The sequence below is a fragment of the Capra hircus genome, chromosome 20 (assembly GCF_001704415.2).
Source record: "Capra hircus breed San Clemente chromosome 20, ASM170441v1, whole genome shotgun sequence".
Lineage (NCBI taxonomy): Eukaryota > Metazoa > Chordata > Mammalia > Artiodactyla > Bovidae > Capra > Capra hircus.
This window is the reverse complement of record NC_030827.1, coordinates 13,557,676-13,571,533: the sequence shown is the minus strand read 5'-3', so window position 1 is coordinate 13,571,533 and position 13,858 is coordinate 13,557,676. Positions and strand designations below refer to the sequence as shown.

Genomic DNA, 13,858 nt, shown 5'->3' with positions numbered 1-13,858 from the left:
GGAGAACTATATGACAGTGTTTTTTAAGATAAGGATGAAACAGCTGTCCTGAAGAAAGGAGTTGCAACAGGATAAATGCTAATGAGAGGTTAGTTCAAATGAAGTCTGAAAAACATCAGTTATATTTTGGCAAGTCACCTGTCTTGCCAACTTACCTTGGCTATAGCTAATGCAGTTTTAGAAGTATATGTCAAATACCAGATTGAAGTAGTTTAAGGAATAAATAAATGACTGAATGGAAACCTGTGGTTATTGATTAGTCTTTTAAGAAGATTGGATAAGAAAGAAAAGGAATAGAACAGAAAGAAATTGGTAACTAGGGGCAAGGTAAGAGAGCATGTTTATAAGTTGTTGGAAAGAGGCTCTAGGAGATTGGGATTAAGGATATTAGAGAGTGATGGATAACTGGAGTGGAAGCTGATGGAATCAAAAGCTCTGGCAAGTATTCTTACATTCTTGAAGGGATCTTGGGTGTGAAGTTTGTGAGAGAAAGGGCTAAAAATGTACATGGTAAAATTCTTAGAACATAACATTTTCCAAACTCTTAGCAGTTCTTGAATCCTATTTTTGTTAAAAATTTTTTTCAAAGATACTGTCTTCTTCAAAATTCAATTTAGGAAGTTTGGAAGAATTTTCAAGCAGCATTGGGAGTCTGTTGAAGTTTTTACCACAACCTTGTTGTTAATACGAATTTGCTCAACTGTGTGACATAGAGAAAGCATGCAATTGGAATAATTCTGGGTTGTGCTTTATCAGCCCAGGTGCAAGAGAAGGCCAGTGCAACAAGGAGGTCTTGGTAATTGGCAGGAAATTGGTTATAAAGAGATAAGGTGAGGTATGAAAAGAGAAGCGAAGACAGGAAAGAACGATAGTGATAAAGTTAAAAGCTGAAGAGAGTGACAGTCTTGGTGGGATTGCTGAGCAAGTATGTAGAAGCAATGAAGTGAGGAGTCTGCATGAAGTCTGTGTTACATGCTCTGCTGGTTGTCTTTTGACTGAGCACTCCTTAGTTTCCTTTTTAGGAATTTTTTTCTGCCAGTATCTTTTATGTTGAAGCCCCTCCTGGTGCTCTACGCTCTGCTTTATTTACTTTCTCTATACCAGTTACTGACTCTCTCTTAGTAGTGTTAGTGGCTCTGTCGTGTTCGACTCTGTGATCCCATGGACGGCAGCCCACCAGGCTCCTCTGTCCATGGGATTCTCCAGGCAAGAACACTGGAGTGGGTAGCCATTCCCTTCTCCAAAGGATCTTCCCAGCCCAGGGATTAAACCCAGGTCTCCTGCGTTACAGGCAGATTCTTTACCATTTGAGCTACAGATACCAGTTACTGACTATATTATCATTATTCTTAATAATTGTCTTCAGCCCAGTTCTCTTTCCTTAACTTCACACTCACTGCTTAACACTGTGCCTTAGATGTCTCAAATTCAACCAACCTAAAGCTGAACATTTCATCTTCTGCTTCATATCTTTTTCTTTTCCAGGGTTCCCTAGGTCAGTAATAAGTACTTGCTGGAGACCGAGATCTGAGAATGTAATTCTTACCTACTGATTCTCCCTATACTTCAGTGCAGTGAATCACCAAACTCTTGTCTAGGCTTACCCATTAACTATTAATATATCAGATGTTTCTGTGCTTTGCTTTATCCCTGCTCCTCCTTCCCTTAAATAGAGTCTACCATCATCTTTCAGTTAGACCTACACTGTCCAAAACAGTAGTCATTGTGACTAGTCCAAATTGAGATGTGCTATCAGTGTAAAATACACACCAAATTTTCTACACTTAGTATGAACAAAGAGTGTAAAATCAATCAAGAGTTTTTATTATTGATTACACATTAAAATGACAGTATTTTGAAGAAGTTTAGATTAAATACATTGTCAAAATTAATTTAATCTCTTTTTAGAAACATGTGGCTACCAGAAAATTGTAAATTATATATGGTTCTCATTTTTTATCTCATATTATATTTCTGTTGGATAGTGTTGACTTAAGATCATTGAGATAGCTTCCTGAGAGGTCTCTTTCTCCAGTGTAGCCACAACCCCTAATCTTCTATCACCCTAATTCATTCAGAACCACACTATAACTCAACTGATCCTTTACCCTTGTTATTGTCTAATTTTATCTCCCCCCCTCACATCTTCATTCTCATTTCCCCAAATGAGTTCTGTGCTCTTGGAGCATTCTTCCTCCCTCTTGTTACCTGTTAATGGCTATTCATCCTCATCTAGGAGGGCTTTCTTTCAGTAAGGCTTTCCTCATTGCTCAAGATTGTGGTAAGCAAATACCTCCTTCTTTGTGTTTTTTTAGCACCCTGTACCCTCTCTACCTAGTTCTTACATTGTATTGTAATTTATTTTGTTGTCTCTGTCCCTCCTCTTGTGTATTGTAAGCTCTACAGAATCAGTAAAGATGGTTTGCTCACCACTCTATACCTAGTGCCTATCATAGTGCTTTGCATGTAGGAGGCACTTAGAAAATACTTGTTGAACAAGTAATTTCAGGTTTCAGAGAAGGAACATTTAACAGGCTATATTAGAGAAATTATGACAAAGAAATAGAATGAGTATCCAAAATGAAATAGATATTGGAGTTAAGTATTTAGGGAATGGAGAGTTAAGTATTTAGGGAATAAATAGTTCTCAATCTGTTTCTGTCTGCTCTCAATAAAAGATGATTCGTTTTCTTAGAGTGCCTTTATTGAAATATGAATCACGTACTGTACAGCTCACCTAAAGTGCATAATTCTGAGGTTTTAATATATTCATAGAATTAGACAATCGTTGCCACAGTTAATTTTGAACTTTTTTAGGAGTGTGATTAGTTTTTTAGAAGCCTCTCAGATAATTTTTTAATGTAAATTTTACCTTTAAAATTAATTTATTTATTTAGTCACATCACATAACATGTGATGTTCCCCAGCCAAGGATCAAACCCAGAGCCCTGACCACTGGACTGCTGGAAAATTCCCCCTCACAGATAATTTTTTTAACTTTGTCTTTTATGTAACTACCTGTGTGGTTAAATTTAGTTGTGTTCTTTTTTTTTTTTTTTTTGCCATGCCACACAGCTTGCATGATCTCAGTTCTCAACCTGGGATTGAACCATAGCAGTGAAAGCCCAACATCCTAACTACATGGCCACCAGGGAAGTCCTTCCCAGATAATTTTGAAATGTCCACCTAAGTAGACTTCTTTGCTTCTTCCAACCCACTGCTCATCTACTGAGAAATCACTGGGCTAACAGTATGGCTGTGTCATTTTTATGTCTATAGAATTACCCATTACTATTGAAGGATTTGGCATAAAAGAGTCCGAAGTAGTTGGATACTACTAGAAGGTCATTGAGAGACATATTAGGAAAGGAGCTTGAGTGAAGCAGGGCTTAATCTTTCTCAAAAGAAGGGGTGTTTATACTTGAAAGAGGAGTAATGATCTTGTACCATTTGTAAACTATCTCCGCTTACTGAGCTAGGATTTGTGCAGTGTGGGAGAAGAAGCAACTTGTATCTGAAAAGGCTTCAGGGCAGTGCTGTCTTTGGGAAGGGAGTACGTCTACCATTGCTATTATCTGAGGAGGCCAAGAAAGTTCTCACTGATGATGTTTGAGACACAGGGCAGTATCTTTACTATGGAACAAGGACAGGGGCACAGAGGAAATGTCTGAATGGGAGTAAGATTATAGGATAACATTAGCTAGCGGCAGTTTCCACAAGAGTAAGTCCAAAGACTTAATGGATGGAGTGGCAGGTTGAGGGGAGAATTGGATTGTTCTGCTTGTCTGGAGTTAGCCAAGGCTTAGATTGGTAGAATGTTAGGTCAATAGGCTGGCAAAAGTATTAGTTATTTTAAGAAGTAAATTGAGAACACTTAATAACTAGTTAGGGAAAAAGTCTTATGGAGAAATGAGATCTGAAATAATTGGAGTTTCCAGCTCTGCCAGTGAGTAACTTGGTGTTGCATTAATGGAGAAAGGAGACACAGGGGATAATAGAGAAGAGAAAAGGTTACAGCCTACTGTTTATACTCTGTTTTCAGCTAAAATAAACCTGCAAATAACTAGACTAAACCTCTTAACTCGTTTCTGCAAAAGCATCTTCTCAAAGGGGAATGCTAGTAGGGGCAAAATAACATAAAATGAAGAGGCTTAGTTTTTGGTGTTATTAAAATCACTGTGATAAGTAATTATTGGACTGTGGATATATGTAACGTACTTAATACATGAGAACTTTTAAAATTATTGACAGTGATAATTGCAATACAGTATGAGTTTGCCTTGTATTAAAAGCTAAATTTTATTTTTTAGTTTTGTACAAGGTTTCAAATCAATGTTTAAAATTTTATTATGTAGATTAAATTTTTTTGTAACCCACACATTAATACTTAATAGAAAAAATGGTGAGTACTTACTCAGAAGTATTGCTCAATATGTATTTGCTATAGGATTATTGAAAATTAAATATTTATTTTCTTTCCCTAGTCCAAACCCCTGATACCTCTTCAAAAAGAGACTGATTCAGAGACCCAGAAAACGGTGCTTACTAACTACATGTTCCCTCAGCAGCCAAGAACTGAGGATGGTAGGAATTTAAGAATCTCTTTTCTTTTAAAAAAAACTAATAACTGATAAAGTAGAACAGAGATGTGAATTGAATTTTAAGTCTCAAAGAGTTTTACTAGCTTGAAGAAAATTTAGAGAATTGGTTAATGAAGTTCTCTGAAAACAGGAAAATAAAGCAGCATCTCAGAGTTATATATAGTTGAATTTAGAGGTATATCTATACCATATTTCCTTAAATGATTCCTTTGATTTTGTTAGATGCATTTTAGTGTGGGGAGACTTCAACAGAAAAGTATAAGTTTATAATATTCTGAGTCCTCTTAGAGTTTCATATGTAAAGTATTTCACTATGGGTATCATGAGAGCACTATAACTAGTATACTCACAGTACTGAATCAGAAACTACATTTTGTATGGTTAGGCAGCTGAATTTCTTTTTAACTGAAAGAGAAGCATTTTCCTTTATCACAGTGTCTGAGAAGTAAATGAGTCAGAAAACATAATGTGCTAAAGGTGGAATTTTTCATACTTTGAGAGTAGACACTTCACATTTAATTCATTCTATTTTTATTACCACACATGTGCCAGGCATTGTGTTAGATCTAAGTATTTAAGATCTTTGCCCCACCCCTGGCTGCTTCTCGAGGCACGTAGGGGTGTTTGTTCCCCAACCAGGTATTGAACCCATGTCCCGTGCAGTGCAAGCAGAGTGTCTTTTAACGACTGGATCGCCAGGGAAGTCCCAGATCTAAGTATTTAAATCTTAAATACTTACTTTCAAGAAGCTTATGATGTGAAAGGGGGATAATGATGGATAAATTTGAAAAAGAAGGTGTGGTATCTTGAGCTTAGTTAGAGGAATCAGTCTTAAACAGGAAAAAGGGAAAGAATGGATCCATATAACAAATTTATAACTAACAGGATATTGGGGAGCAGTATCGGTCTGAGGGTTTTTATTATATTTACTTTCTCAGTGATGTCAAAGAGAAAGTTACCTGTAAAGGTTGAGGGGAGGGCATTTGAGGTAAGTGGTGGTGATTTTGTGTCGGAGAGCAGGCTGTCTTGGAATGAATTCCTGAGCAGTGTTGAAGGTGGAACAAAGAGTAAGGAATACCATAAATTTGTAGCGGTTCTAAACCACAAGGTTATATCATTTTTCTCTGGTTGAATTCCAGGGCACAGAAGGTAGGTGATTGAAATACCATGTTACAGGATTTACTGGGTAGGTATGACTTAAGGAAAGTGGGGGAAAAGATGAGAGTGGTAGAAATAATATGTCATGAAATCTAAGGTGAATAGAGAAGGGAGTAAAAGAATGCTTTTACAGGAAGAAAAGGAAATGAGGTTAAGGAACTCAGCACTTACCAGCAACAACAAGTGAATGATTTAGAAGGACAAGTAGAGTGGTCAGGTATTACACAAGCTAAGGTCTTGAGTACCACCATGATTTTGAATCACATGGGTGAGATGCAGATGGACATTGAAATTGAGGACATCAAGAAATTACGAAATTGTATTGTATTGTTGGAGTCATCACGCATTTGTCATCATTCAGGATTTTGGCAGGTCTTAGGTAGATAGGGCTTCCCTGATAGCTCAGTTGGTAAAGAATCTGCCTGCAATGCAGGAGACCCCGGATCGATTCCTGGGTCAGGAAAATTGCTGGAGAAGGGATAGGCTACCCACTCCAGTATTCTTGGGCTTCCCTGGTGCCTTATTTGGTAAAGAATCTGCCTGCAGTGTGGGAAACCTGGGTTCAATCCCTGGGTTGGGAAGATCCCCTGGAGAAGAGAAAGGCTACCCACTCTAGTATTCTGGCCTAGAGAATTCCATGGACTTTGTATAGTCCATGGGATCGCAAAGAGTCAGACACAACTGAGCGACTTTCACTTATGACATATACGTAGAGAGAACCATGCTATGCAAACGCTAGAATCCCGAATGAATATGCTAGTGTGATCAGATCTAGTGGCCTCTAAAATGCAGAAAAAGTAATGTTACTACCTAATGCCCTGAATCTCAAAAGATGTGAGATTTATACTAAAGGGTAGAAAGTATAGATGACCAGAAGTTGACAGGAGTGAGAGAAATGGTAAAAGTTACTTTCCTTGGGGTTCTGAAAAAATTCTGATGTAAAATTGCTTTGATATAATCTAAAACTCTTAGAGATATTTGGACTAGGCTGATGATTGGGAGTCTTAACCCTCATCCCCACCTCTAGTACATAATGAACAGTATTGGAATTAGGAAGACTAGTTCTGAGTGCCAAACCTTGAATGAAATATTTATATAATTACCATGTTACTTCTTGTAGGGAATTGCACAAAGTCACACATCTGTAGTGTTTATTGGATTCTCTTCAAGAATCCTTCTGGTAACAAAACAATCCTAAGATGGGAGGGGAAATCCTCTTTCTCAATCCTGGAAGTAGACTTTGTTGGAAACTGCTTGGATCTGCTTGCCTTTCCCAGTATACCACAAAAAGTATGTCAGGAAGGCTTCCCAGGAATTTGAACCTCGTTGCACAAACGAACAAACACTGTAATTCATTTAATATTAAGCAACAACACAAAGCAAGTAAAAAATTTTGAACTGAGTAATTAAAACAAAGAAAAAGGTAAATAAAGCTTTATTCCTGTTGTTAGTATTTAATTTCATGGCATTCTTCCTGTGGATATGAGCTTAAAGAATCGTAAGAAGCCCAAAAGAAGGACTAAAAATAAATGATAATTATGCCGGTTTTGTGGAAATAATCAAACTGTATTTGGGTTTTCCGTTTTTCTATTAGCTAAAAAGGTGCTTTTAAATCTCTTTTGTTTTCTTTTAACGGTCAGAAAATAAGTTGTGATTTTTTTTTTTTTTGCACAAACTTCTATAAGGTGATATATATTAGTCAAATGAATTAATTTTTTAAGCCTTACCTTTTGTTTTGGTTGCCTAATAGGAAGCAAAAAACTTTGACAGGTGTTAAGTCTTTAATATTGTATCAGATAGCGGGATATGTAAGTGTTGAGTGTGTTAAATTTTAAATTTTCCTTAGTTTTGATATAAAGAATATCTTGCAGTCACTTTGTTTACATAGTCAAACTATTTATAATGTTTAATGCAAGTAGGGGCCATCAGGGTAGTCATTTTTTACCAAAATATTTCCTTTTTTCTGTGTTAACGCCCCTCCTCTAATACATAATAAACAATATTGGAATTAAGATTTCTGAATGCCAAAACTTGGATGAAATGATTTGTGTATTGCCATGTTATTTTTTGTAGGTAACTACACACAATTACATATCTATAGTGTGTTAATTATATTGTATTCTCTTCAGGAATCTTTTTCATAAAAAAAAAAAAAGACAAATCAGCTTTAAGAAAGAGAAGATGTGTGAATTGCTGTTGTGAAGAAATGTTAGAAATGCAGCCTAGTTGTTAGTGTAGCATTTGTAGCTGCTGACATTGACCGGTCTTGATTTATTGTGATGAACATCTCATAAAATTATGAGCAAGTAATAGTTTTTCATAATTATAGTAAAATACAGTGGGGTTTTGTTTGTTTCTGTTTTCCTCTAGTTATGTTTATATCAGATAATGAAAGTTTTAATCCTTCATTGTGGGAGGAACAGAGAAAACAGCGAGCTCAAGTGGCATTTGAATGTGATGAAGACAAAGATGAAAGGGAGGCACCTCCCAGAGTGAGTCTATTCTTTTTTCCTTCAAATTTTAAACAACTCTCCTGATATTTATTGGGTGCATGTATGCTAAATCATTTTAGTCGTGTCTGACTCTTTGCGACCCGATGGACCATAAGCCCGCCAGGCTCCTCTGTCCATGGGATCCTCCCGGCAAGAATCCTGGAGTGGGTTGCCAGGGGATCCCACCTCCAGGGAACCCCACCTCCAGAGGACCCCACCTCCAGGGGATCCCTCCTCCAGGGGATCCTCTCAACCCTATGTCTCCTACTGTCTCCTGCATTGCCAGGTGGGTTCTTTACCACTAGCACCACCTGGGAAGCCTGCATTTATTAGGTGCTATGTAGCTCATCTGTGCTATTTTCAGGGATACAAAGAAGTATTTGTTACGTTCCTTACCCTCAAGGTGCTTGAAATTTTATTGATCCAGTACATTTATGATGTGAAAGTATTTGAGAATAATATAAAATTGTGTGAATTAAAAACCAAATTTCATAGTGTACATAAATATAAGAACAAAACAGATTATTATTTCCCCCTTTTCTTTAATGATTTATTTATATATTAAAGGGATGAACAACTCTTTGAGGTGAACATTTTGTTTCTTTATGAGACTGTGTTGTAGTAATAGAAGTAGCAAATACACATTTCCAAGTTAGTTATGGATGTGATTATTTTTCCCTTGTATAATAAAGCTGGCTGAATTCTAGAAAATGATGATTAGGCTGATCTTAGAGGTGTTTGGTTTCTGGCACGTAAGTCATCATAATGTTGGAATTTTATGTCTGTTTGCGTAATTATCTAGCTGGAAAACATGTATCTGTTTCAAAGCCAAGTGACAGTGTTGGCAATATCCATACCATGTATCTCCAAATGGAATATATTTAAGTCTACTAAAAAAAAGCTTTAAAAACAGTGAAATCTGTTAACTGTGAAGTTGGTTTTTTTTTTTTTACTGTCAATAAAACCATACATTTATTGATCTAAAATGCTTTCAAAAGCTTATCATCTGTCTTCACAGTTTCCTTATGAGCTAGGTGTATAGTATAATTAAGATGGACTATAGATTAAATTTTGAGATTGATGTTAGAAATATTTATCTGTAGATAACTAATAAGAACCTTCTGTATAGCAGAGGGACCTCTACTTAATACTCTGTAATGGCCTATATGGGAAATCTAAAAAAGAGTACATCTATGTATAGGTGTAGCTGATTCAGTTAGCGCTACAACAGAAAATAACGCAACATTGTAAATCAACTATACTCCAATAAAAATTTTTAAAAAAAGAAATACCTGGACTTTGAATTGTGAGATATTTTAAAATTATCTCTTATTTTATTTCTCTAGGAGGGAAATTTGAAGAGATATCCAACACCATACCCGGATGAGCTTAAGAATATGGTCAAAACTGTTCAAACCATTGTACATAGATTAAAAGATGAAGAGACTAATGAAGACTCTGGAAAAGATTTGAAACCACATGAAGATCAGCAAGTTGCAAATAATGATGTGGGTGTGAAGGTTAGAAAGCTCAATTTAAAAACGTTGACTAAAGTCTATTTCCAGTTCTTTAAAATTTTTAAATGATAATTGATATAATGATCCTTTTTGTATACACCAAAATACACTCCCAGACTTGGGGAGTATTCTCAGATTGTTGTTGTTGTTCGGTCATCTCCGACTCTTTGCAACCCCATGGATGTCAGCACGCCAGGCTTCCGTGTCCTTCACTATCTCCCAGAGTTTGCTCAGACTCATGTCCATTGAGTCAGTGATGCCATCTAACCATCTCATCCTCTGCTGCCCCTATCTCCTCCTACCTTCAATCTTTCCCGGCATCAGGATCTTTTCCAGTGAGTCGGATCTTCATATCAGTGACCAGAGTTCTCAGATACCTGAACTAAAAGCTGTCATAGTGAGCAAACTGAAACGCTATTATACCACTTCACTTGTGGTTACAGACTGTCCACGTGGGCAGGAGAGTGTCAGCATAGCTTTTGAACTAACATTGCCTGAACAAAGAATAAGAAAACGAATGTCAGAAAGTTCATGGTTATAGAAATACTTTTTCCTCGGTAATATTGATCTATTCTACCCAGTTTTCATTTTAAATGTAATTACTATGACAGATCATTGACGTTTCCCTAGGATATTTCCGAAACCTACACAAATCCCTAAATTGTGTGTTCCTTTAATGAACTTTCCCCTCTGCATCTGTATCACAAAAATAGAAGTTTTATTCTGTCACTGAAGTTTCTATTCATTCCACAAAGAGCAGGAAAAAATGGAGCCTTCCTGAGTTTGCACATTGCCAAGTGACTCACTCAAAAATACCAGCTTTGCACCTTCTAGGATGAAACGGAACCTTAGCTAAATTATAAAGTTCAGTGTGGCTCATGGACCTTTGTGACTGCCTGTTCCCTCAGTGAGCGTTTTCTGTCTCGGTGCTACAGATTTCTGTGTTTAAAACTTCTTCAATTTACCCATAATAGGAACATACTTTTAAATTTTCCTCTGAACTTTAATACACTAATAGGTGTAAAGAATGTGAGTTCTTTTATCTTTTCTTTTGCTTAGACTTCTGAAAGTACCACTCCAGTAAGAAGCAAAGCTGATGAAAGAGAAAAGTTTATGATAGGAAACTCTATACAGAAGACCAATGAACCTGAAGCTGAGGTCAGTTCTGGAAATCTGCCAGTGACTGCAAATGTGAAAGCCTCTGAGAACTTGAAGCATATTGTTAATCATGATGATGTTTTTGAGGTATGGCTTTATGATTATTCTGGAGTAATGTTAAATGATAAGAATTTAACATTTCATTGTTGCTAACTAAAGGTAGGGGAAACCTGATACCAATAGCAGAAAATATGCTAATACAGTTTGCCATTGAGGAGTTTCACAATATTTGTTTTACCACTCATTTATCACTTAAGCTTCAACACTGGAGTATAGAGGTTATAAAAATTTTGACTATTTAAATTAGATTGTGGCAGTTCTAATTCTGTAAAATTTATAATAGCAATTGATTTAATCTCAGTAACTTAAAAATGAAAAAGTTGCTGTTGGTTTACCAAATAATAATTTGACTTATTTAGGCATTTATCATTGATTGTATTTTTTTTCTTGAATATCTGAGACTTTTTAAAGAGATTTTTCCTTTGGATCAATAAAAGCTTTTTTTTTTTTTTTTAAAGCAGCTTTATTGAGGTATAATTCATATACTATACAACTCACTCATTTAAATAAAGAGTGCAGTTCAGTGGCTTTTAGTGTGGTGAAAGTTGTGCAGCCCTCACCACAAACACTTTGAGAACATTTTTATTACCCTAAAAGGAAGCCGTGCTTCTTAGTTGTCTCCCTGCAACCTCCATATCCTCCTCCCCAGGCCGGAGCACCTGGTAGTCTTTGGCCTCTGGATTTGGCTGTTCTTGGCATTTTGTATAAATGTAATCATACAGTATGTGATCTTTGTAACTGTTTCTTTCATTTAACATAATATCATCAAGATTATTCATATTGTAGCACATATCAGTATTTCATCCATTTTTTTTTAATGTCTGTGTATTTCATTGTCATCATCCATTATGAACATTTGAGTTATTCCCACATTTTGTCTCTAATGATGAGTGAGGTTCCTTTGAATATTTGTATACAAGTTTTTGTGTGGATATATATTTTCTTTCCTCTTGGATATAGATTATACCCAAAGAAAATACATCCTCTTTCCTCTGGAGTTGAATTGCTAGATTGTATGATAACTCTCTGTTTAACTGTTGAGAAACTGCCAGTTTTCCAAAAGTGATTGCACCATTCTACATTCCCCTCATACACTGCTGGAGGTATTAAGTTTTATAGAAATTTAGAAAGAGGTATTTTCTGGCTATAAAGAACCACAGATGCTTTAAGGTGAAGGAAGTGTTTAACTTGTATTTTGAAGTATTTCAGTTAACAGAAATAGGAGAATTGAATGAAATGTGAAAAGAATAATGAGAGCAAAAGAACCGCCTTTAGAAAATGGAGGAAAGAGCATTGGTCAGACCATCTGACCAAATATATCAGGGGGTATAGTTAATGAAATAAAGTTAGTAGAATAGATTGTTTCCTGATAGCTATGCTGAGAAGTCTCGACTTAATGTTCTATACTATAGTCTTTGGGGAGCCACTGAACGTTTTTTAGTGGAATTATCTACATTAAACATAATCATTGTAACTTCCCTGGTGGCCTAGTGGTTAAGACTCCATGCTTCCAATTCAAGGGATACAGGTTTGCTCATTGGTTGGGGAGCTAAGATCCCACATGCTGTGGGGCATGGTCAAAATAAATAAATAAAAAGTTTTAATTAAGAAAATAAACAATCATTGGGGGAAAAATGCAGTAGCTGGGGGAAAGAATAAGAAAGGAAAGAATATGAGCAAACTGCAGGAAGATTAATTGACATGAGCAAAGGAAACAGAAAGGTGGTGGGAGATTTGGGAGACTAGAGTTCGCAGAAGCCCAGGTATAATATAGTCTCATGATGAAGAGGGTCTGGTCAGCACTTTAGATGCTGCAGATACCAAAAGGCTGAGACAAACCTCCTTGTCCTGTTACCTCACTCTTTGTATTCATTGTACCAGTCAAGTTCTGTTAATGGTAATAAAATTTCTCCCCAGTTCTTTTTTTTTTTTTCCCGTACTAGCTATCACTGCCATTGCAGGACAGATGTAGTCTTTTTTGTTCAGGACTATTACTATAACCAGTTTTCTTTCTGCCAGTCTCTGTTTCCATAAGCTTTTAATACCAGAGTTACTGTTTTAAAAGATAATCTGCCTTGTGAGTTTCTAGCTTGGCATCTTTCAGTAATGACCAGCATGTACTTAATTGAGTTCATACTCAGAGCATAACCTTTTACTATGCAATCCAGTCTGCCTTTTCTGTCTCTCCTGTCCCTTTTCCTAAATTTCAGCTTCATGGAGCTGACTTGCCATACATTTTCTTATTTCCATGTTTTCCTCTACTCAGAATATTACTTACTTCTTAACTTACCCGTGAAGACTAAACCCAATTTACATTTCTCTCCCTTAACTACTTAACAGTCTAACTCCATAGTAGTACAGTCTGGAACAGGATTGGCAGACTATGGCCTGTTTCCCCAAGCTGCCCCACTGCCTATTTTTATATGGCTTGCAAGCTAAGAACAGTTTTACATTATTGAACATTGAATAAAGGTCAAAAGAAAAAGCATATTTTGTGAAATACTAAAAATTAGATGACATTTAGTTTCACTGGCACACAGCCATGGTAATTTGCTTACATATTGTCTGTGGCTACGTTTGTGCCACAGCAGCAGGATTGGTTGGTTGAAACAGAATGTGTGGCTTGCAAAGTATAAAATATTTACTGTCTGGCCTTTTTATTGAAATAGTTTTCTGATTTCAGTTCATATTTTATTATGACACTTAAAGCACTTAGAAATCTTAGTATTTTTAATAGAATACTGTTTTAAGACCTTTTATTTATTTTCATTATATTAGTTAAAAATAAACAGCAGATGATCTGATTTTATGTCTGTTATATACAATGTTAAAATCTTTCTATTAATAGTTGTTGACAGCAGAGTCTCTGTGT

General features: G+C 36.1%; 1 protein-coding gene across 13 annotated transcripts in view; it reads left to right on the top strand.

Moving 5' to 3' along the window:
* ERBIN (erbb2 interacting protein) overlaps positions 1–13,858 on the top strand; it is a 127,388-nt gene that overhangs the window by 89,818 nt on the left and 23,712 nt on the right. For 10 of the 13 annotated variants that reach the window (XM_013972723.2, XM_013972726.2, XM_013972725.2 and 7 more), the window contains exons 15-18: positions 4,485–4,584; positions 8,130–8,251; positions 9,598–9,771; positions 10,828–11,013. In XM_013972723.2, the coding sequence (XP_013828177.2) occupies positions 4,485–4,584; positions 8,130–8,251; positions 9,598–9,771; positions 10,828–11,013 (582 nt within the window). The remainder of the gene's footprint in view (positions 1–4,484; positions 4,585–8,129; positions 8,252–9,597; positions 9,772–10,827; positions 11,014–13,858) is intronic. The other 3 variants (XM_005694625.3, XM_018065544.1, XM_018065545.1) reach the window with 2 other exon arrangements.